The sequence below is a fragment of the Ranitomeya variabilis genome, chromosome 3 (assembly GCF_051348905.1).
Source record: "Ranitomeya variabilis isolate aRanVar5 chromosome 3, aRanVar5.hap1, whole genome shotgun sequence".
Lineage (NCBI taxonomy): Eukaryota > Metazoa > Chordata > Amphibia > Anura > Dendrobatidae > Ranitomeya > Ranitomeya variabilis.
The window spans coordinates 55348386-55371276 of NC_135234.1; the positions used below are offsets into that span (position 1 = coordinate 55348386).

Here is a 22891-nt window from a genome sequence, read left to right on the forward strand (position 1 = left end):
CTCTGTATCGTGCAGGAGCACCAGGTCACCTACAATGAGCAGCTATGCTGCTGAGATCGGTCCTGGCCTTTTACCGAGAAGCCTTCAATTCTATGATGTGGAGCGCTCCTGAGATATGGTTAATAGTTCAAAGCTGGCACTGATCGGGATCCTGGGGACAGAACTGCTGCAAATCACCGTATTAAAGTGGACTGCACGGTACTGTAGCCTAAAGCCCGAGGAAAAAATTACATCCCTATTTCTTTCTTTACTTCCACATATTACATTAGTGAAACGTGCCCTCAAAAAAGGAGCGTGGTATATTCTAGTGTTCTAGATTACCTATGATATCGAGCACGAGACACAAAGCAGAACACTTGACTTATCTACAGGAAGTTATGTCCTATACATACTCAAATAAGCTCACATCTATGTGTAAATGATATCTATCTATTATCTATCATCTATTATCTATCTATCTATCTATCTATCTATCTATCTATCTATCTATCTATCTATCTATCATCTATCTATCTATTATCTATTATCTATCTATCTATCTATCTATCTATCTATCTATCTATCTATCTATCTATCTATTATCTATCATCTATTATCTATCTATCTATCTATCTATCTATCTATCTATCTATCTATCATCTATCTATCTATTATCTATCATCTATTATCTATCTATCTATCATCTATCTATCATCTATCATCTATCTATCTATCTATCTATCTATCTATCTATCTATCTATCTATCATCTATCTATCTATCTATCTATCTATCTATTATCTATCATCTATTATCTATCTATTACCTATCTATCTATTATCTATCATCTATCTATCTATCTATCTATCTATCTATCATCTATCATCTATCTATCTATCTATCTATTTATCATCTATCATCTATCTATCTATTATCTATCATCTATTATCTATCTATCTATCATCTATCTATCTATTATCTATCATCTATTATCTATCTATCTATCATCTATCTATCATCTATCATCTATCTATCTATCATCTATCTATCTATCTATTACCTATCTATCTATTATCTATCATCTATCTATCTATCTATCTATCTATCTATCATCTATCTATCTATCTATCTATCTATCTATCTATCTATTTATCATCTATCTATTATCTATCTATTATCTATCTATCTATCTATCTATCATCTATCATCTATTATCTATCTATCTATTATCTATCTATCATCTATCTATTATCTATCATCTATCTATCTATGATCTATCTATTATCTATCTATCTATCTATCTATCTATTATCTATCATCTATCTATTATCTATCATCTATTATCTATCTATCTATTATCTATCAATCTATCTATTATCATCTATCTTTTATCTATCTATCTAGCTCCTATTGATCTACGATCTATCTATTATCTATCTATCTATCTATCTATCTATCTATCTATCTATTATCTATCTATCTATTATCTATCTATCTATCTATCTATCTATCTATCTATCTATCTAACTATCATCTATCTATTATCTATCTATCTATTATCTATCTATCTATCTATCTATCTATCTATCTATCTATCTATCTATCTATTATCTATCTATCTATTATCTATCTATCTATTATCTATCTATCATCTATCTATTATCTATCTATCTATCTATCTATCTATCTATTATCTATCTATCTATCTATCTATCTATCTATCTATCTATCTATCTATCTATCATCCTTCACTACATAAGTGTGTTCTATATATCGGTAATGACGCTTACATTTGATATATTCGATGCTTGCACACAGCGCATAGACTGCTGCTGTATTCTTTTGTTTGTGTATTATGCCTTCACACCGGCTTGTACCTGTTAACACTTGCCCTATTTTGTTACGAGGTGTTGGACCGTTTTGATTCTGTAGTACTTTTCTATATAAAATAAAGAAAAGTAGGCAGCACACAAAATTTCATTTTGAAAGGTTCAGTGAGCCCATGTGTGAGATGGGAACGTTTCCATTGCACTCTGATTAAAGGCTTATTGCACCTTTGAATATCACATTTTCTGTGCTGCCTACTTTTCTTTATTTTCACATGATGTGGTTGTTGGGCTGCAACCTGTAGGCTGGCACCATTTTTCTAATGTTGAGGCTTGTACCTCTTCATTTGTTTTATCTATCTACTGTATTATCTATCAACAGAAAATGGAAGCAGCACTCCAAAAATAATGCAAATCATAGGAGTTTAATGGACCATGTGGTGATGTTGTGCTTCATAGTGTGAACCTTTCTCAACCCCATTATGAAAGGAAACACCGGCACATGGGCCTTTAAAGCTCCATAATATGCACTCTTTTTGGAGTGCTGCTTCCCCTTTTTGTTTCTACTGTTCAGGCTAGGCTTATGCCTGGGAAGCTTTGCAGTTTTAGTACAAACATGGTCAGTTTTTATCACTTTCTAGGTTGCACAGCAGCAAAGCAAACAGATTACAGTCCTTTCTCCAGGAGCAGACTTCATACACAGAAGAGGCATGATCCCACCAGTCGCCTTATCCCCTTCAGCCCGAGCTTCAGCAGCTTCCAGTGCCAAACAGAAGTGTTCAATTCGGGGCACAGTTCACAATGAACTGGCTGCAGCTTCCACATGGTTCTCTGCAGCTCTCACAAAAAGACTTCTAAGCGCAGTCTCCATTCAGACTGAGACCCCGGCACATCTCTCTCTCTCAGCTACAGTTCACATTTTGGCTGGTCTCTCGCCAGCAACACACTCAACTCTTCATCCAGCAGAGTTACACTCCCTCAGGACAGTGCCACTTCACGAAGCTTCTTCCTGGTTCTTAGTGAATCTCTCCAGGTGCATCTAATCAAGACCCCGCAGAGCTGGTATTTAACTTTGTTCTTCCCAGCTATGCTATAGAGCTGCTATTTTTCCTTTCTCAATCTATCTCAAATATACCGCATGTCAATCCCACGCATATCTCTCTTTCTAGCTTTTTTAGGTATCTTCATTCGTCATCTATCACCTATCTAATGTGTATTATCTGTATCTATTATTTATCTAATATCTAGCTAACTACCTATCTATTTAACCCCTTCATGACCGGGCTATTTTCCATTTCCGTTTTTTCCTCCCCTTCTTCCAAAAGCTATAACTTTTTTATTTTGCCATCCTCATAACCGTATGAGGGCTTGTTTTTTTGCGGGACGAGTTGTACTTTGAGTTGGACCATTCATTTTATCATGTGATGCACTCTAAAGTGAGAAAAAATTCCAAGTGTGTTGAAATTGCAAAAAAAAGTGCAATTCCAAAACTGTTTTTTTTTTTATTATTATTTATGATGTTCATTGTATGGCAAAAGTGACCTGGCAATACGATATTCCTGGTCAGAATTAGAACGCAGATACCAAACATGTATAGAATAGTTTTTTTATTTAAGTGCTGAAAAAAAAATAGAAATTTGCAGAAAATTTTAAACATTTGCATTTTCCGAGACCCGTAACGTTTTAAATTTTTGGGATCTGGGCGATGGCTTATTTTTTGAACCCTGAGCTGATGCTTTTACTGATACCCTTTTGGGGTAGATACAATGTTTTGATTGCTTCTTATTGCATTTTATTACAATGTTTCAGCGGCTAAAAAAATGGAATTCTGACATTTCATGTTTTTCTTTGCGTTACGCCGTGTACCAATCGGATTACTTTAATTTATATTTTGATAGATCAGGCTTTTCTCAAAACAGCAATATCAAATGTGAGTGTTTTATTTTTATTGTTTTACGTTTAATGGGACCTACAGGATACTATTAAAAATTAACTTTTAATTCAATCATAACTCAAAAATTCATAAGAGCAACAAGAGTCAAAATCCAAACCTAACACCTACTATCAAGATACTACAAACCACAAAAAAGCATGCTGATGGGCACAAAGCATTACGGCGCCTCTGTTAAATGCTTCAGAGATTGTTCCATCCGCTGCTGTTAAATGCAGATGATTGCTGAATAAACCAGCCATCATCTTCGGGTAAAGATGTGAGCTCAATGTACGTTATATGTCAGGAAGGGGTAAGGAATATCAAATGTATCTCAGATTTCTTCCAATCTTATATAACTATGTACAAAAAAAAACAACTGGCCATCACCTTCTAAGAGAATAAAGCAGGTGTAAACAGGTGCAAGTTGCTGTGACAGCATAATAAACAAGCAAACAAAAACTGTTTGCCTCTGTGTACGCCTAAGGATGTTTTTATTTAGTACTGGATCATACCTGCCCTTTAAATTGTTTAAGGTTTTTAGACCATAATAGTCATGTTTGATAAATACTAGGTTTAGAGTCCCTTCAAAGAAAGGATAGCTTTGTTGTGGCTGGTGGGCTCTCATGAATTGGCCAATTTATGTGCTAAGTACTTTCTTTCATCAGTATATTCTATATAGCAGTAATGCAGTCCAAATTTCTTATATTTAATATCTGCATATATGTTAGCACTTACAGGGGCGGCTGTATGTTTTTGTATCCATCTATCTGACTAAAGTATGGCTCATATCCATGCTACTCATATCGACCTATTTTCTATGTAAATAAGTAAAACTTCATAATGACAATGAGCAGAGTTGCTGATTCCACCAGTATAAGACATGAGACTCCAGATATTGATCTGTGTTTTATTAGACGATCACCGATTGTCCAGAGTCATCCTCGAGAATTAAATATCTCCCCTTCCTCTATCCAATCCCTCACCCACTAGAACTTTTAGATCAAATCTTGCCATATTAATTTTCTTTTATTTGATTTTATTTCATCTGTGGTTTTTTATTTGCAGCACTAAATTCAGTTGCAAAGGTTATCCGCGTGCTAATTAACTTTTTGACACTGTTAATCTCGATCTTCTACATTTACATGTATAGTAGCTTGACGGTTCTGCTCGAGTCGTAGGAGACTGGGAAAAGCTGTGCTTCTTATTAAAAAGATCTAAGCCCAAGATCCCCAGAAGACTTCACCTTCTAATAAAAGTAATAAGAAGAAGTGGCAAGCACAGAGTTTTCCAGCCAGGCACAGGGGGGATGGATGTAAAGTTTTTTTTTTTACTATGAGCACGGTGTTAAATATAGAAAACAAATGAAAAAATAGAAGCAATATGCCCATAGTTTATAATAATGAGGACAAACTTTATGTGTTCACATAGAGACAGCTTGGAAGAATCTTTATGATGATGTCACTATGAAATGACATCAGGTGGCAAACCACCAAATCAGAAAAGTGCACGCAAGAATTTGATTGGTTGCATCTGACATAAAGACCTGAAGAAATCTATAGAAGCCCAATTAGATTTTCCATTGATGAAAAAATTGAAATCAATTATTTGAGACCCAAGAACAGTCTACGTAACCTATATTGCAGTGTAAAAGTAATCGTAATCTGTCAATCTTGGTCTTCAAGAAAAAAAATTCTTAAAGGATTTATCTGTAGGATCAACCCTCGTAAGCGGTGTATATGGATATGCAAATCATAGCGGAATAAAGTGATACCTTGATATCTACAATCTAATGTCTTATTTCAAAGAAACCTATTCTTCTTAAAATCTAAATGAGCTATTAAGATCGATGAGCCGAGTATACATCTCCCTGAGAATCTGCCTCCAGACCTCATTAAAAAAAAACGAGTGAGTTACTAGTAATAAGTAATGGCCGCTCTCTGCTCTCCTGATATCACTGCAGAGCTGTGTGTGATTATAACTAACACAGTGCAGTAGAACAGATCTTTGCCTCATTACAAACACATTGGGCTTTAGCTTCCATCTCACAGGCAACCAGTATGGAGGGGAAGGGCAGTACAGCAGAGCTTATAGCACTGTGAGAGTACAGCTACAATTGCAGATGTTTTTGTAATAAGTCAAAGCTTAGCTCTGCTGTACTGTGTTTGTTGTAATCATGCACAGCTCTGCAGTGAGATCAGGAGAGAAGACCATCAAACATCACACTGGTAACTCATCCTTTCATTTATAATAAGCTCGGAAGGAATATTCTCAGGGAGACGTATGTCAGGCCCATACATCTCATTTACCTCCGACCTGCAGGGCAATGTATACCCTGCTGTGTTAAAAAGAAGAAAAAAAAAGTTCTTGAAGTAAATGTATCTAAAAACAAAAATAATATTATAATCCTTGTTCCTTGCAGAAAATATTCAACCTCCATCTATAGGGTTAAATGTTCTTGTGTGGGAATTAGAAACGTTTTTAATACCTTTGTTGATTTTATTTTGCTCCATGATGTTGTACTGCATGGGGGCGACGTCCGGTTTATGCTGAGTAGACGGCTTCCAGTGCTTCTCATCTGTGTCCCCACTAGATGAGTTGATGTTATTGCCGATGTTTGACTGGATGAGCTGAGTGGTGGCATAAGGAGTGGGTTGGCCGGCACCACTGACAAATCGACCATCTTTCAGATTGGGGCTATTGAAGGTCTTCATCTCATTGATTTTGTTGCTGATGTCCACGTCGCTGTAAACACCCGATTCGGGCACCATCAGGTTGGTTTGTTTGTTGTCCAGTTGGTTGTTGTAATTGGCGATACAATCCGCTGGAGAAAAAAGATAGACAATAGGAGTAAAGAAAATAACTAAGGACACAAGAAAAATATAGCTTGTGAGGAAGAGGGTATTAAGAATTAACCAATTAGGGCTGGGTCCAAATTGTGTGCACGATCTATGCTCTATGCCGGGAAAAGCTCCAATCCATACAAGCTAAGCATATCCATAGGAATCTATTGATCCCAAAAATACCAAAAAAAAGTGTGTATGCCAGAAAAGCTTGTATGTCTATAACAGAGACACAGAAAAAGCTGTACTGTATTTCATAGAGTCATTATAGGGTACATCAACTTTATTCCATAATGCCGTCATGTTAAGGTTTGGTGATATCACAAAAGTAGAAAGCATTAATGCCAATTACGGTACATAGTGCAGTCACCTCAACTGAAATGGAATGATGAGCCACACTGTGCAGTTTGCATATGTGCTTACTCTTCTGCGCTTTATCATATGCACTTTATAATCTTGCTATATCTGGAGCAAAGGCCTCTTTTAGCTGCGGCCTGAACCACAACACTCCCAGGCACCTGCCACAGGAGATCCTGGTGCCCTCATCGTACTTTCATCCCATTAAAGAGGATCTGTCACCAGGTCGAAATGGTCAGTTGTTGCTATTTTTTTTTTCCCATTGCTCCCTTGAGTATTCTGCCTTTTTTCTTTTTTAAAACTCATCATAAGGTTCCAGAGATATGGGTCCTTTTATTTAGTGGGGATTTCAATGGTGTTTACTAAGATGCTATAGCTCACAAGGTAATTATGCAGAGCAGCCTAAAGACACGCCCTAGAGGATCCTGCGAACCACGCCCCCTTGCTAAAGACCACAAAAAGGTCCACATCTCTAGAAGAGTATGGCAAATTTAAAATAAAAAAAAAAGAAGTAACAGAATTTTCAGGGGAGCAGCAGGAATAAAGTAAGACAGATTAAAGAAGTGGACACTTTTGACATGTTGATAGATCATCTTTAGCACTCCACCATTTACGAAGACCTCGTCTCTGCGCACCAAACGGTTATGGTCCCCCTCAGTATAAGGGCCCCATAGCCACTGTATAGACACAGTCTATAATCTTGATACTAACTAATGGCACCCATAAGGGCCCCTTACCCTCTGTATAGACTGCATCTATAACCTTGACACTTACCAATGGGACCCATAAGGGCCTCATTCATACCTTCTGTATGGACTGCGTCTATGCCCTTGACACTAACCAATGGGACACAAAAGCGCCTCGTACCCTCTGTATAGATTGTGTCTATGCCCATAACACTAACCAAAGGCACCCATAAGGGCTCCATACCGACTCATAGACTGCATCTATAACCTTGCCACAAACTAATGGGACCCATAAGTGCCCCATACACGCTGTATGGACTGCATCTATAACCTTGCCACAAACTAATGGGACCCATAAGTGCCTCATACCCTCTGTATGGACTGTGTCTATGCCCATAACACTAACCAAAGGCACCCATAAGGGCTCCATACCGACTCATAGACTGCGTCTATAACCTTGACACTTACCAATGGGACCCATAAGGGCCCCATACATGCTGTATAGACTGCATCTATAACCTTGCCACAAACTAATGGGACCCATAAGTGCCCCATACACGCTGTATGGACTGCATCTATAACCTTGCCACAAACTAATGGGACCCATAAGTGCCCCATACACGCTGTATGGACTGCGTCTATAACCTTGCCACAAACTAATGGGACCCATAACGGCCTCATACACGCTGTATAGACTGCATCTATAACCTTGCCACAAACTAATGGGACCCATAAGGGCCCCATACACGCTGTATGGACTGCGTCTATAACCTTGCCACAAACTAATGGGACCCATAAGGGCCTCATACCCTCTGTATGGACTGCGTCTATGCCCATAACACTAACCAATGGCACCCATAAGGGCTCCATACCGACTCACAGACTGCATCTATAACCTTGACACCTACCAATGGGACCCATAAGGGCCCCATACATGCTGTATAGACTGCATCTCTAACCTTGCCACAAACTAATGGGACCCATAAGGGCCTCATACTCGCTGTATAGAATGTGTCTATAACCTTGCCACAAACTAATGGGATATAATATTGTTAAACACAGGGTGCACCCTTGCCAGAAAATAAAAAGAAAAGAAAGGGTGCAAGGCCAAGTCCACTGAATGAATAGCACAGAAAACAAAGAAAAAAGAATGGACTAAAACAGGCCTGCACAACCATGTACAAAAAATATCAAAACAAGTTTATTGGACACCACAAAAACAACATTAAAACCATCTAAAATTACAACCATGTGTAAAACACCCAAATATGTCCTGATGTATAAACAGCAATATATATAATATATAACCACCGACCAACCTGAATATAGATGCAGTGATGTGTACCAATAGAACCAAGCATGTCTCAAATACGAACAATATATTGTGCGTTTTTATGCATACCAGGTATATGACATGCAATGCAAAGCTCCGAATACGTTACCGACTGGTGATAAACTGTGTGGCAAATGCACCATCAAGGAGTGTATCTCGGATCAGGAGATGACCCTGGTATATAAGATAAGGTTCCCTTCAGGGGGCCCTATATGGCTGGTACGCCATCAATGCTGATTCCTAGCCGGGTCAGAGTCATGATGCATAAAAGTCAGAGGGTCGGAGGATAAAGCTCTTAGCTGCGAGGCCACATGCCAAAAATGGCCGATAAGTGGTCAGGAGAGGGTGTAGTAAACGAAACCCCACGCGTATCGCCGCCACAGCGGCTTCATCAGGGGAAGCCCCTGATGAAGCCGCTGTGGCGGCGATACGCGTGGGGTTTCGTTTACTACACCCTCTCCTGACCACTTATCGGCCATTTTTGGCATGTGGCCTCGCAGCTAAGAGCTTTATCCTCCGACCCTCTGACTTTTATGCATCATGACTCTGACCCGGCTAGGAATCAGCATTGATGGCGTACCAGCCATATAGGGCCCCCTGAAGGGAACCTTATCTTATATACCAGGGTCATCTCCTGATCCGAGATACACTCCTTGATGGTGCATTTGCCACACAGTTTATCACCAGTCGGTAACGTATTCGGAGCTTTGCATTGCATGTCATATACCTGGTATGCATAAAAACGCACAATATATTGTTCGTATTTGAGACATGCTTGGTTCTATTGGTACACATCACTGCATCTATATTCAGGTTGGTCGGTGGTTATATATTATATATATTGCTGTTTATACATCAGGACATATTTGGGTGTTTTACACATGGTTGTAATTTTAGATGGTTTTAATGTTGTTTTTGTGGTGTCCAATAAACTTGTTTTGATATTTTTTGTACATGGTTGTGCAGGCCTGTTTTAGTCCATTCTTTTTTCTTTGTTTTCTGTACAAACTAATGGGACCCATAAGGGCCTCATACTCGCTGAATAAAATGCGTCTATAACCTTGACACTTACCAATGGGACATTTTATTAAGTACATCTGTATAGATGGTAATTTATTGTAGGTAAAAGGATTCTTGAAAATGGGAAAGGGCCAACAAAAACCATTCTCTGACACCCCATATGGAATTTATAGACTCTGAGGTCCATTATAAGAAAATGACTGGTTTTAAATAGTAATTAGCGTTAACACATAGACTCCGATATCATTATAAATATGAGCTCTGGAGCCATTCACAGACTTATAAGACTGACTTTTACTGCCGCCTAAACCCAAACCAGACGGAACAGGTTCACTGTGTCCAAATCCTAATCACACACAGGTTTGGTTTTGGGAATATAGAACCTGGAAATGTTGGCACCTTTTTACTGATTAGACTCAATTAAATCTACGTATGTGATATGAAACGCACTTTGCTATGTCTGATGCAGATTAACATTCTTCCAGGCCATTTTCCTGTGGAGCTACATGTAACATATTATGTGCCTCCATAAACGATGTGCTGCACATTTACCTCAGATTTCAGCACAATGCTGCTGTAGGGACATTAATGGTGAAACAGCAAAGTATAAGAAAGGTTTATTAAACCAAGGATTTCAGGACTAAACTCTAACACCACAGACCCTACAATGTAATGAGGTGAAGCAGTATATAGCTAGACATCTTGTCATGTGTGATGATGAGGAAGGAGCTAGGCCGTAACTTGTGCCGTCCGAAAACTGGCAGGAGTTGAGTGCCATAATGAAAACCTTGGATTAATGTTTTTGAGTATTTTTCATCATTGATTTCTATGGAAAGCTTGCTCAGCAGTTTCATTAACACACTAAGTGAGATTTTTCAAATCTAATGTAAGATCTTGTTCACACGTGGCATTTTTTTGTCAGGGATTGTTTTGTGTGTGTAGATAAAATACAGCATTTTATAGCAAAATGAATTAGATTTCTAAAATGTCATTCACACAATCGATTTTTTTTCCTTGCATTTTTAGATCTGAAGCATGTCAATTATTTCAGTGTCTTTACTGCAGTTTTTCTACCATTGATCTCAAAATGACCTCACACCCCTCACAAAAATTCATAAAAAAATGGCACCAAAAATGTCCTTAATTTCCACTATGATTTTCTGGCCATAGCCTGCGTTTTTCTTGCAGAAAGAAAATGCATCAACATTTTTTGTGTGAATATAGCCTGAGTGGAGAATAATAATAGACTAATGTAATAGTCTTTTTACTTAGTGCTAGTTCTGAGAAATTCCCAGCACATAGTCACACACACTGCAGAACTCCACTGCTCACACAGAGAGCTCCATATCCTCTGTGGAAACATGGAGTTAAAGAGGCTGTGCACTACTTTAGGTAAGGTGTGTCTGTGTATGTGTGTGTGTCTGTGTGTGTGTGTGTCTGTGTATTTATGTGTGTGTATGTGTCTCTGTGTGTGTCTCTGTTTCTGTGTGTGTATGTTTGTGTATGTATATTTATGTGTATGTATGTGTGTGTCTCTGTGTGTGTCTGTATATGAACTGTATGTGTCTTTGTGTCTGTGTGTGTCTCTGTATGTATGTGTGTGTGTGTCTCTGTGTATGTGTGTCTCTGTGTATGTGTGTATCTGTGGATGTGAGTGTGTCTGTGGGTCTCTGTGTCTTTGTGTGTCTGTGTATTTATGTGTGTGTATGTGTTTCTGTGTGTGTCTGTATATGTATGTGTATATGTTTGTGTATGTGTATTTATGTGTTTATGTATCTCTGTGTGTGTCTCTGTGTGTCTGTATATGTACGTGTCTCTGTGTTTGTGTGTGTATTTTTGTGTGTCTGTGTGTGTGTCTCTGTGTATGTGTGTCTGTGTATTTATGTATTTGTCTATGTGTCTCTGCGTGTGTATGTCTGTGTGTATGTGTCTCTGTGTATGTTTGTATGTGTCTGTGTGTGAATGTGTGTATGTATCTGTGTGTTTCTGTGTATGTCTGTGTGTGTATGTGTGTGCCTATGTGTGTATGTGTGTCGGTGTGTGTCTGTCTCTGTGTATGTGTCTGTCTGTGGATGTGTCAGTGTTTGTGTGTGTGTCTCTATGCATGTGTGTGTCTGTGTATATGTGTCTATGTGTGTGTCTGTGCATGTATGTGTCTGTGTATGTCTGTGTGTGTGTCTCTGTGTATGTCTGTGTGTGTGTCTGTGTATGTCTGTGTGTGTGTCTCTGTGTATGTGTGTGTGTGTCTATGTATGTCTCTGTGTATGTATATGTGTATGTATATGTGTGTGTCTCTGTGTCTGTGTGTCTCTGTATATGTATGTGTGTGTGTCTCTGTGTATGTGTGTGTGTCTCTGTGTATGTGTGTGTGTCTCTGTGTCTGTGTATATGTATGTGTGTGTGTCTCTGTGTATGTCTGTGTGTGTGTCTGTGTATGTCTGTGTGTGTGTCTCTGTGTATGTGTGTGTGTGTCTATGTATGTCTCTGTGTATGTATATGTGTATGTATATGTGTGTGTCTCTGTGTCTGTGTGTCTCTGTATATGTATGTGTGTGTGTCTCTGTGTATGTGTGTGTGTCTCTGTGTATGTGTGTGTGTCTCTGTGTCTGTGTATATGTATGTGTGTGTGTCTCTGTGTATGTCTGTGTGTGTCTGTATATGTGTGTGTGTCTCTGTGTATGTGTCTGTGTGTCTCTGTATATGTATGTCTGTGTATCTCTGTGCATGTGTCTGTGTGTCTCTGTGGATGTCTGTGTGTCTCTGTGTATGTGTGTGTGTGTGTCTCTGTGTGTATGTCTGTGTGTCTCTGTGTATGTGTCTGTGTGTCCCTGTGGATGTCTGTGTGTCTCTGTGGATGTCTGTGTGTCTCTGTGGATGTCTGTGTGTCTCTGTGTATGTGTGTGTGCGTGTCTCTGTGTGTATGTGTCTGTGTGTCCCTGTGGATGTCTGTGTGTCTCTGTGGATGTCTGTGTGTCTCTGTGGATGTCTGTGTGTCTCTGTGGATGTCTGTGTGTCTCTGTGGATGTGTGTGCATGTCGCTGTGTGTATGTCTGTCTGTCTCTGTGTGTTTTTGTCTCTGTCTTTGGAGCTTATTTTCAGATGACCAGAGCTTCCACTACTTCAAGGAACTAATGGGAAATTAAGCTTCCCAGCATTTTGAAGCTTTAGAATAATGAAAAAAAATCACAGCTGGGAAGTGACTCTGCAGACTATATGGTCATATATGTATATGGATTTTGAGCGGAGAACTTGCGCCCTGCGATTCCCCACAGCCGGGTATAGCACGCAGCACAATCCTACCGTGAAGTAGGAGACAGCTTATTATGGCTTATCGGGAAGGATAGGGATTGTGCTCAGCGTGGCGGGCATTATACACACATGCTTACTAAGACAATGAACGCTTGTAGACCACTCCGCAGTGACAACAAGTGAATGAGCCATGCCGCTGTACGAGGAGCCACTCCTGGGAATAAGGAGGGAACGCTGCCTGAATGTGGCCGGACAGAGAGTAAATGACATCACATGTACAGCTCTGGACAACTCCTCATCGCCAGTTACCTAATAATAAACTCTCCACCTTCCTCATGATTTCTTATAAATATCATTTATTCTAAAATGACCCAGATTGCGCCCCACCGGTGAAATAAATGGAGGACGAGGAGTCGATTGCCACCGATTCTCCCAGGATCTAAGAAACAGATATCTTGTATTCATCTAAAATGATATTCACGATATTGTTGCAAAGGAAACAGTTCATTTAGATATTCCTTAGTCTATCTTTCTACATCCCATCGTTCCATTTCCACGTCCTAACCTGGTCGGCTGTAAGTGGCCAGATTGTTGTCGCTGCTTCCGTTCCCAGATGTGCAGCAATTAATAGGACATTCATTGTGATTGCTACCTGTGTTTGGCCAGGTATCTGCAAGCCAAGGCTGAGCAGCAGGCTCCGAAATATTGAGGAGTCCTGGTCTGCAATACAAAAAGAAATAAGTATATCAGCAAGATACACGTATCACAGCAACATTGAAAAAAAAAATACATTGAATATAACAGTGACACCTTTATTATCCTGCGTGCAACTCAGTTAAAAAATTTGATATAGAAGAAGCATTATTCTCTGGAATTATTTAAAAAGTATAACCGCCTGCAATAACACATATGACCACCAGATGGCAGTTTTGAGTTGAATATATATATATATATATTTTTTTTATAACTTGTAATTTATTTAGGGTTCATTTTTTAGTTTTAGTGCAAGTCACAAATATGAGGATAATTTACTTTTTTCATGGAATTGTACAGGATTTATATAGATACTAAAATGCATCCCTTTTCAAAAGGAAAGAAATGGAACTAAGAGCTGCTTCCACAAAAGAAGCACTCCTCACATCAAAGCTTTTTATCCTCTTAATATATTGCAAACATCATATTATATAGCACAGTGTACTTACAATTGCTCATTTTGACTTTCTACCCAGCTAATTCTTCTGTTTCCTCTGCTAGATGTAGAAACAGGAAGTCTCTTGTCCATGCATTTATCATTCCCTCTTCAACTCTTGACCCGGCTGCTCCCTCTTCCCCCCTGCCATAGACTTTTGCAGTGACTCATGACTTGTGCAGAGAAAATTGACCTCCTGTTTCTACATAGAGCTTAGAAGGATTCAGCTAGTCAGTTTTTAATCAAGTCATATTATAGACCTAATGGAAAAGAGAGGAATTTTCTGGGTAGAAAGGCAAAATGAGCAATTGTAAGTACACAGTGCTGTATAGTATGATGATTGCATAAAAGGATACAAACTTTGATGGGAGAACTTTTTAAGGCATATCCTACAACATAGTTGATTTTTTTGTTTTTTTTGTTTTTAAGATTTCCATATGTTCAAAACAGCTTAGATCCTGTATAAATAGTGCTGCGTCTTGGATAAAAAAAAATGTGTCTGTAAAATGTTGCACCAAAGGGCAAAAATCATGTAGTTTCAAATTGCAATGAAACATGATGGAAGAATTGATGGAGATTAGGTCAAGAGGACCCAAAGAAGGAGAAGCTTTGCCCTTTAGAATGTATTAAAAATTAAATGTCTATAAAATGAGATCATAGATGTAATATTTTTTCTAAAAAAATAAAAATAAAATAGTTTACATAAATAATATAAGTAGTTTCTGGTTTTATATTTCCATTAGACATGCAGTCTGCTGCCTTTTTAAAAAAAAATAAATTCCTGGCTAAAGCTCGCCCTCTGGTGGCCATACATAATATTACTTATAACGGAGCCATAAAAGTGGCCTCTACACTTAATTATGTGCACATATTCAGACTGGTAAATAAACACATGTTTGCTGACAGATACAATCGGCGGCATGCTGCTTGCATCACTTAATTATGCCGCAGATATGCTGAAAAAATACTAAATAATATATGAGAGAGCCCCATGCAGGACGGATCTTCAAAGGAGGCATAAACAGAAGATTTAAGCGTCTCAGTAAAAAACAGAGCCTGCAGCTCATTGTTTGCTATAAAAACAGAATGACAGAAGAGATGTACATTTTTGGCAGGATGTATATATTTTCTCACCTTCCTGCACTGCTCACAGCTTCCCCACCTCGCTGGTACGCCACTAAAAAAAATAAAAATAAATAATCTTAAAGACAAAATTCGGCAATGGTTTCACAAATACAAAGTCTGAAGATGGATATTGGCAGCCTGTATTACTCCTGGTGCTCGGTCAATCAGCAGATGCTAATGCACAATGTATTTAATATATTATTTAGCCCGTCGTTTCCTCGCAGAATCTATTCTTTCCCATGCACCTGATAACAGGAGGGATAAATCTTAAAGATGAAGGACTGAGGCTGGGAATATGACAACTTGTTTTGATGCGAGATTGATCGCTAGGATTCTTGGGTGTCATTTTTAGCATAATGGATGACTTGTTCTGGCCCAAGGACGGCTTGGAAAATTGTCAAGAATATATTCTAAAAAAAAAGAGGAACTTGGGTGTTAAATTAAGACATATAGTATGTCTGTCAAATATACGTGTATAGTGTATATATATATACATATATATATATATATATATATACATATATATATATATATATATATATATATATACATACATATTTAAAATGTTTTTCTTTTTTCATATTTTGTACAATTATTTATATTCATTTTTATATATTATATATATATATATAACAATTCTTGAAACTTTAAATTAATAATGATTTAATAAGTAATTATAATTAATATATTTTTACAGTGTAAAACAAATAATAATTAGATTCATAATTATCCATAAATATATGCTACAATTACAAAATATTTAATTTAAATGTATAATGATTTAATAAATGTTTTTTTTATTTGCATTAATTAATGTAAATAAATGTATCATTAAAATAATCATTATATATATATATATATATATATATATGTATATGTAACAATGACTCAATATTTAAATGCATATTGATTTAATAAATATAAATATTTTTAAATATATTATATATAATAATAAACGCATTATTATATAGCTAATTATGAATAAATTAATTTAATATGAAAATCTAAATAAATGAATAATAATTAAAGTTTTAATGAATATGTGTAACAATTATTTACTCATTTATTTTTAGAATTTAAAATGTTTGTTTTTATATTTTTTTGTTAATATTATCGGTCTAAACTTGGACAAAAAGGCAAATATTTTAAGGGATTGATCCACAACAGCCTCTTTTGTCTTACTTAAAGGGGTTGTCCGGCATCAGGCTACAAGTCTGCAGTCTCTTTATGTGACTGAAGACTTGTGAGTCCGCACATCATGCACGGTGCGCACGTAATTCAAGGGTACTGAGCGATGCCGGACACGTCTAGTTGGAATGTGGCCGGGAGTATGCAAACCCCATACTTGCGGTGACATGACCACCCACTCACATCCTCACAGCACACAGACTTGTAGCCCCTTTAAATAATGTGAAGTCCATGGGTTATAAAATGGGAAGTGGTGGAGCTCTGCTCTTTGGGACATTCGAGAGTCCTACTAAGAGGAGAAAGAGTGTGCTCCATCCCTATCTACAGACAATGGGGTTACCCCAAACTAATTAAAATACTAACAAAGATGGCGTCATAGGACATGTCTTCCTAGAGCCAGCAATACGGCATGTGACTGCCATGGTTGATGACGGGCTGTGGCTTTCATGTACCTGGGGGATCACAAAAACAAGCACCTACGATGTATTGCCAGGGGGTTACAGATATGGGAATTGTTTTTGTAGTTATTTTTTTTTTCACTTTTGTTGGTGTTATTTTTTACAGGTCGGCCGCCCCTTTTATTTATACGCAGCTTTGTTTTTTGCTGAAGTATTTTCCAATGGATTTAATTATATCCTGAATATATACAGTAGATATATGCCCCACTCATCACCTTGTAAACGCTGCCCGGACCTGATTTATGTCCTTTGCTAGGAGTAAAATTGTCAGGTTTTTTTTTTTAAGCCCAGATGTAATGACAACCGCACAGTTAGAGCTCTGAGGCTGCAATCTAAAGGAAGGTGATCTTTGGTGGATGAAGCCATTTTGTGCCCCCTTGTGCCGCCATATGGCGTCACACTGGATACTTCTTCTAGGGGAGGATGACTGCTTTATACGGCACTATGGCGGGTTATTAGTGAACTGTACAACACATAATCCGTCAGTCATTATCAAAATTCTCATTTCTGAGGTAAAATCTCTATTCTGTGAAGACTTTCCCATCACTGAGATAAGAGATGGCAGCTACTATGGCTGCTATGGATACAGGCCATCTCCTCTCTCAGTAATGGAAAAGTCTGTCTTCACTGAATACAGATTTTACCTCAGAGAATTTTGATAATGACTGATGGATTTTGGCAGAGAAAGAAGCAGATTTCTCTGATAAGATATATTACAAAATTACTTATTTTCATGTGTACTATTGATTTACTAAATAAAAATTAAAACTACGGTTACCCTCTAAGGTATATTCACACCTGACAGGTTTTTTTTTTGCAGTTTTGTTTCGCGGCCAAAAGGGTTTGTGCTCACATTAAGCCCTTCTTTTAGACATTTCTGAATCAAAAATGTGTGTTTCTAGGCAGGAAAAATGCTGTATAAATAAAAAAAAAACAACTGTCATTTTTGCAGGGTTTTTGTGTGTATTTTTTCACATTCATTAGAAAAGGTGAAAAATGCTGAAAAAAATTGAAATATTTCACTACAAAATAAACAATGCGCTCATGATTCTTCAGAAATCTCATTCACTTTGCTGGGACAGTAAAATCCTGCATTTTTTGTGGAAAAAAAGTGAGGAAAAACTGTACTATGTGCACATACCCAACAACTTTACTCTTGGCATCAAAAAACAGTTGCGTTATTGCTGCGCTTTTTTTAATTTCTTTTTTTTTTTTTATTGCTGTATTTTATTTCTTTTTGTTTGCTTTTTTATTCGTTTTGCTGTGGGTTTTTTTTTTCCGCTTTGCTGTGTTTTTCAGGCAGATTACGTGTGATTTCTTTTGCAATACATGAACAAATTTAGTTTTACTCACAAAAAAACCACTGCAAAGATACAGCAGAAACATCTATCATTGCTTTCTATAGGTGAAAAAAAAAACATTGCAAAAATGTCATGTGTGAACATAGTCAAAATCCTTCCAGAATCAAATTTTTAAAAGAATTAATAAACCTTCATATTTTTGTTATGTTTTTATAAAAAAAAAGCATCACCCCTGCAATAATTTTATTTTTGACGAGTGTTTTCATAAGATTTTGCTGGCCATTGTTGATGATATGTACATCGCATTATTGAGAATTTATTTTATTTATTGATTTTTTTTTTAGGTTTTATCATAGGTTATCGGCATGCAGTAGCGTCCCCTCTCCCCACCCCCACCCCTCCAACAAAATAAAATAAAGGCAGATATTAGTAACTGGCTATTTTTAGACATTCCATGAAAGAGTTAATAAGGGATTAGCTGCACGGGAAATGCTGATGGAGTCCACAGCTATGCGTTTTCTGACTAGGAATATGTTTGAAAGACGTCAAATCGGGGGCCCTTTAGAAGAATCCCAAGCTGGCAGCCTGCAAAGCAGAGATAACTGCTCGCAGTGATTACAATAACAGGATTAAAACTTAAGAGGCAGTGTTAAATCTGTCACTGAGGTATTGCCAATGGAGTGCGGCTCTGCCACCAGTGATGCTGGGGCGAAATCGCAAAATGCAGTCTTAGCAGGAAAAGAAGAAAAAAAATCTAATTTTTCTTCTAAATACCTGACTGAAAATTGCAATTTCCTTCAGAAATATGCTCGCGTATGCAAATTCCAATGCAATAGTTTTTTCCACTGCACTAGGTATTACAATTTTTATCTAACAATATTTTCCCTGAAATTATTTTGGAATAACCTATCATCAATTTCTTGACATTGGCATTTTTTTTCCGAACATTAAGTCAAATATTTTTGCTCAGTTGTGGTCATTATTGTTATCTACAGTCACAGTGGTCGTCGCTCAGCGTCTCTATGAAGCCATAGGGCACCATATAGTACAATATGGCTCTATGGAAGGCTACGGGCGCTGATGGCAGATACGTGCCAAGTGTAGCTATATTATGCCGTGTTCATGAGCTCCAATAGAAAAAGTGCTTTCTAAGGTCTACCGCTTCTATAACCAGCTGAGGTAAAGGGTACAGCTAAAACAGGGAAGGGGGGAATTTTAGGATGTCAAGTGCATTAGAGGGAATCTGTCAGAAGGTTTATGGTGCACATTATGGTGCCCTCAGATTACATAGTAAAAACCTGCTGACAGATTAACCTTAAAGTAGCTCAACTCCTCTTAAACAATTAGTGGTCATGAGAGGTCCCTCGGTGGCTCCTTTCAGGTCTCCGAGGGCTGATTGGCGTAATGATCACCAAAATGGTTCAGTATGCCTCTTTTTTAGGATTAAGGGCCATTTGATGGTTAGTGATCCTCCTACAATCCTCATTCTTTGGACAGGTGCAGATAAGGGTATTTTCGGCCCAAGTGTGATAGAAGACAACATTGGACCAATGTTATGATATGGGACCGTGAACATGTCCGATTTTTTACTAAGACCAGGGGAAAATAATCGTATCATGCCCGAGGAAACATCAAATGGCACTTGGATGATTTTCACAGACCGACACAATGGAGAAGATGGAGACTTTTTTTCTCCATCTTCTCCTCTTCGGAGTGAATAGGAGCACACTATGCCGACACTCTAATCAGAGTGCGGTTTGCACGATCGTCCAGATTCTCTTGGATGAAAGAATACCTGGTCATCTGCACCTTTCCCCAAAAATAACTGGCTTCAGACAAGAGACTTCCGCTGAAAGGCAGCATTTATTGCAAGGGTAAGAATGAGCTAGTGACCCCAACACTGGTGGGGCCCATGGCTGCTCATATCAAGCTACTCGGATCCCACCCCATTTCCAGTGCAGCAAAACCCAAAATATTCTATAGAAGTGAAGGAATATTATTCTAGAGCACATGCAAGACAGACAAAAAAGAAAGAAAGTGCAAATACTGAATATACCTGTTGGTGTGAAGGTAAAAGATGGAACTGAAAAATCAAAATAAAAAAAAATAAAAAAAGTTATTAAGCTGAAGGAAGAAAGTGCACATCTCAAATTAGTCCATATCCAGCCACACACGGTAAATCAGGCGCAGGCAAGAGGCCAGGTGAGTGACACGCGCGGCCCGGTGATTGCAGTCGGAGCGCTTTTCAACGCATGTGAGCCTCGTCGGCAATTAAGTGTTAGTTCAATTTTTATTTCTCCTATGAATAATGGAGCGGAGACGCTTAAGAGGGTTGTATGTGGTGGGTATAAATCTTATCCTGATCAATAAGGGCCGCAGCGGCGGCGTCCTCGGAGCTGGAGCACATTACCGGGCAGAGAGCAGGCAGGACGCGGGATAAATAAGCTCCTATTTACAGCCGGTACTTAGTGATAGGCAGTGGATACATCATCGGTGGAGTCAGTATGTAAACCTAGGACTGCACAGAAGCATTGGGTCACCTGTGACTCAAGACCAATGATCGGCATTTCCATTGCCCTACAGAGTCGCTCCCAAATCATAATAATGCTGCAATTTTACCACAACTCATAGGCAACCAAATTTCACTGAATTCTTACACTGCAATATTATCAGTTTGGCAGCCACATTGATATTAGTTTATTACAGATTAGTCATTAAAAAGGTTGTCCAAAATTTGAAAAATGGCACATGTCATTACCATGGGTTGTGCCTGGTATTGTGGCTCAGCTCCATTCAAGTGAATGGATGCAATATCATACACAACCTGAGGACGGGTGTGGTGCTGTAATGAAAGAAAGCAGCCATGTTTTACTAATCTTGTACAACCCCTTTAACTGCTTTGCTTGTGCATAAAAGAGGTTTTATGTAGTGATGAGCGAGTGTGCTCGTTACTCGGGTTTTCCCGAGCATGCTCGGGTGTTTCTCCGAGTATTTGGGCGTGCTCGTAAATTTAGTTTGTGTCACCTCAGCTGCATGATTTGCAGCTGCTAGACAGCCTGAATACATGTGGGGGTTGCCTGTTTGTTAGGAAATCCCCACATGTACTCAGCCTGTGTAGCAGCCACAAATCATGCAGCTGCGGCAACACAAACTAAATTTACGAGCACGCCCAAATACTTGGAGAAACACCCAAGCATGCTCGGGAAAACTTGAGTAACGAGCACACTCGCTCATCACTAGTTTTATGGTCTACAAGGTACTCCAGTAGGTATCCACAAGATAGGTGATCACTTCTAAATGGGTGAGGGTCTGATGACTAGGACCAACGCTGACCAGTGACCACCAAAACAGGGCACCTATCCCCATTAGGGCTCGCTCACACCATCATATTTTCCGCCCAACCAATGTTATTCTATGGGATCGGGAATGTGTCCAATTATTTCCTCAGACTGAGTTGGTCCAAGAAAAAAAGTTGCACCATGTCCGAGGTTAATCCAATTATGGAATCGCACTCGGCCTTGCAAGTCAATGAGTGTGTGCTAATCTTTGGACTGCACTGGGATGACATCTGATTGCAGTCCGATTTTCGTGCACTGACTCAATGGATAAGATGGAGAATTTTTTTTCTCCATCTTATCCTCATCCGAAAGCATTGGCACACACTATGATCACACTCTGATCATACTTTGATCAGACTGTCATTTGCTTTTCTCGGTCCAGTTCGCTCGAATGAGGGATCTATGGTCCTGTGTCCTTCATCTTCTATGTGGCTGCAGGAGAAAGCCAAATACAGTGTTCTGCCTGCCCCATAGAGAATTAATGGAGAGGTAATCATGCATGCTTTTGCTTCAATCTGATGAGGCTAACCCTGTACTGACAATGGGGGGAGGTCCCAGGAGTCAGACCACACCAATCTAGAAGTTACCACCTATTCTCAGAATAGGTGACAACTTCTTCTTAGTGGAATACCTCTTTAATTAGAGCATAAATTAAAAATTCTGCAATGTTCTAACATACTATGCATTATAATACCTTAGCATTTATAAGATCCCTAATTGCTGCCAGTGAATGGAAACGTTTTCTTAGCATTCAACTAAAAACCAAAATAATGTTTTCTTTCATTGCCAGCAAGCTAAGATCTTGCATATAGCAAATTGAAACACCCTTTAGGTTACCGTTTTATATATTTTCAGAAAATGTAAAATGGACCCTTCACCAGTTCGAGCAGATTGAACGTGCCATACCTTGGAATGGTGGCTGCAGGGCAAAGTAAACTATTCATTTCTCCTCTACTCACTCGCAGATGTACACTTGTAAAGTTTAGGTTATAATTTATGTTATGTTTAGCTGGGCATTAATAGAGATTTGTCTCTGGGGGCATGTACTTCTTCCCCTGCATGAGGTTGAC

The 22891-nt window shown here is 38.4% G+C and overlaps 1 protein-coding gene across 6 annotated transcripts in view; it reads right to left on the reverse strand.

The window, feature by feature from the left end:
* ROBO1 (roundabout guidance receptor 1) overlaps positions 1-22891 on the reverse strand; it is a 1469611-nt gene that overhangs the window by 37643 nt on the left and 1409077 nt on the right. For 3 of the 6 annotated variants that reach the window (XM_077294067.1, XM_077294070.1, XM_077294072.1), the window contains 4 exons: positions 20540-20566; positions 15546-15588; positions 13788-13942; positions 6223-6558 (listed from right to left, as the gene is read on the reverse strand). In XM_077294067.1, coding sequence (XP_077150182.1) covers positions 6223-6558; positions 13788-13942; positions 15546-15588; positions 20540-20566 — 561 coding nt within the window. The remainder of the gene's footprint in view (positions 1-6222; positions 6559-13787; positions 13943-15545; positions 15589-20539; positions 20567-22891) is intronic. The other 3 variants (XM_077294069.1, XM_077294071.1, XM_077294068.1) reach the window with 3 other exon arrangements.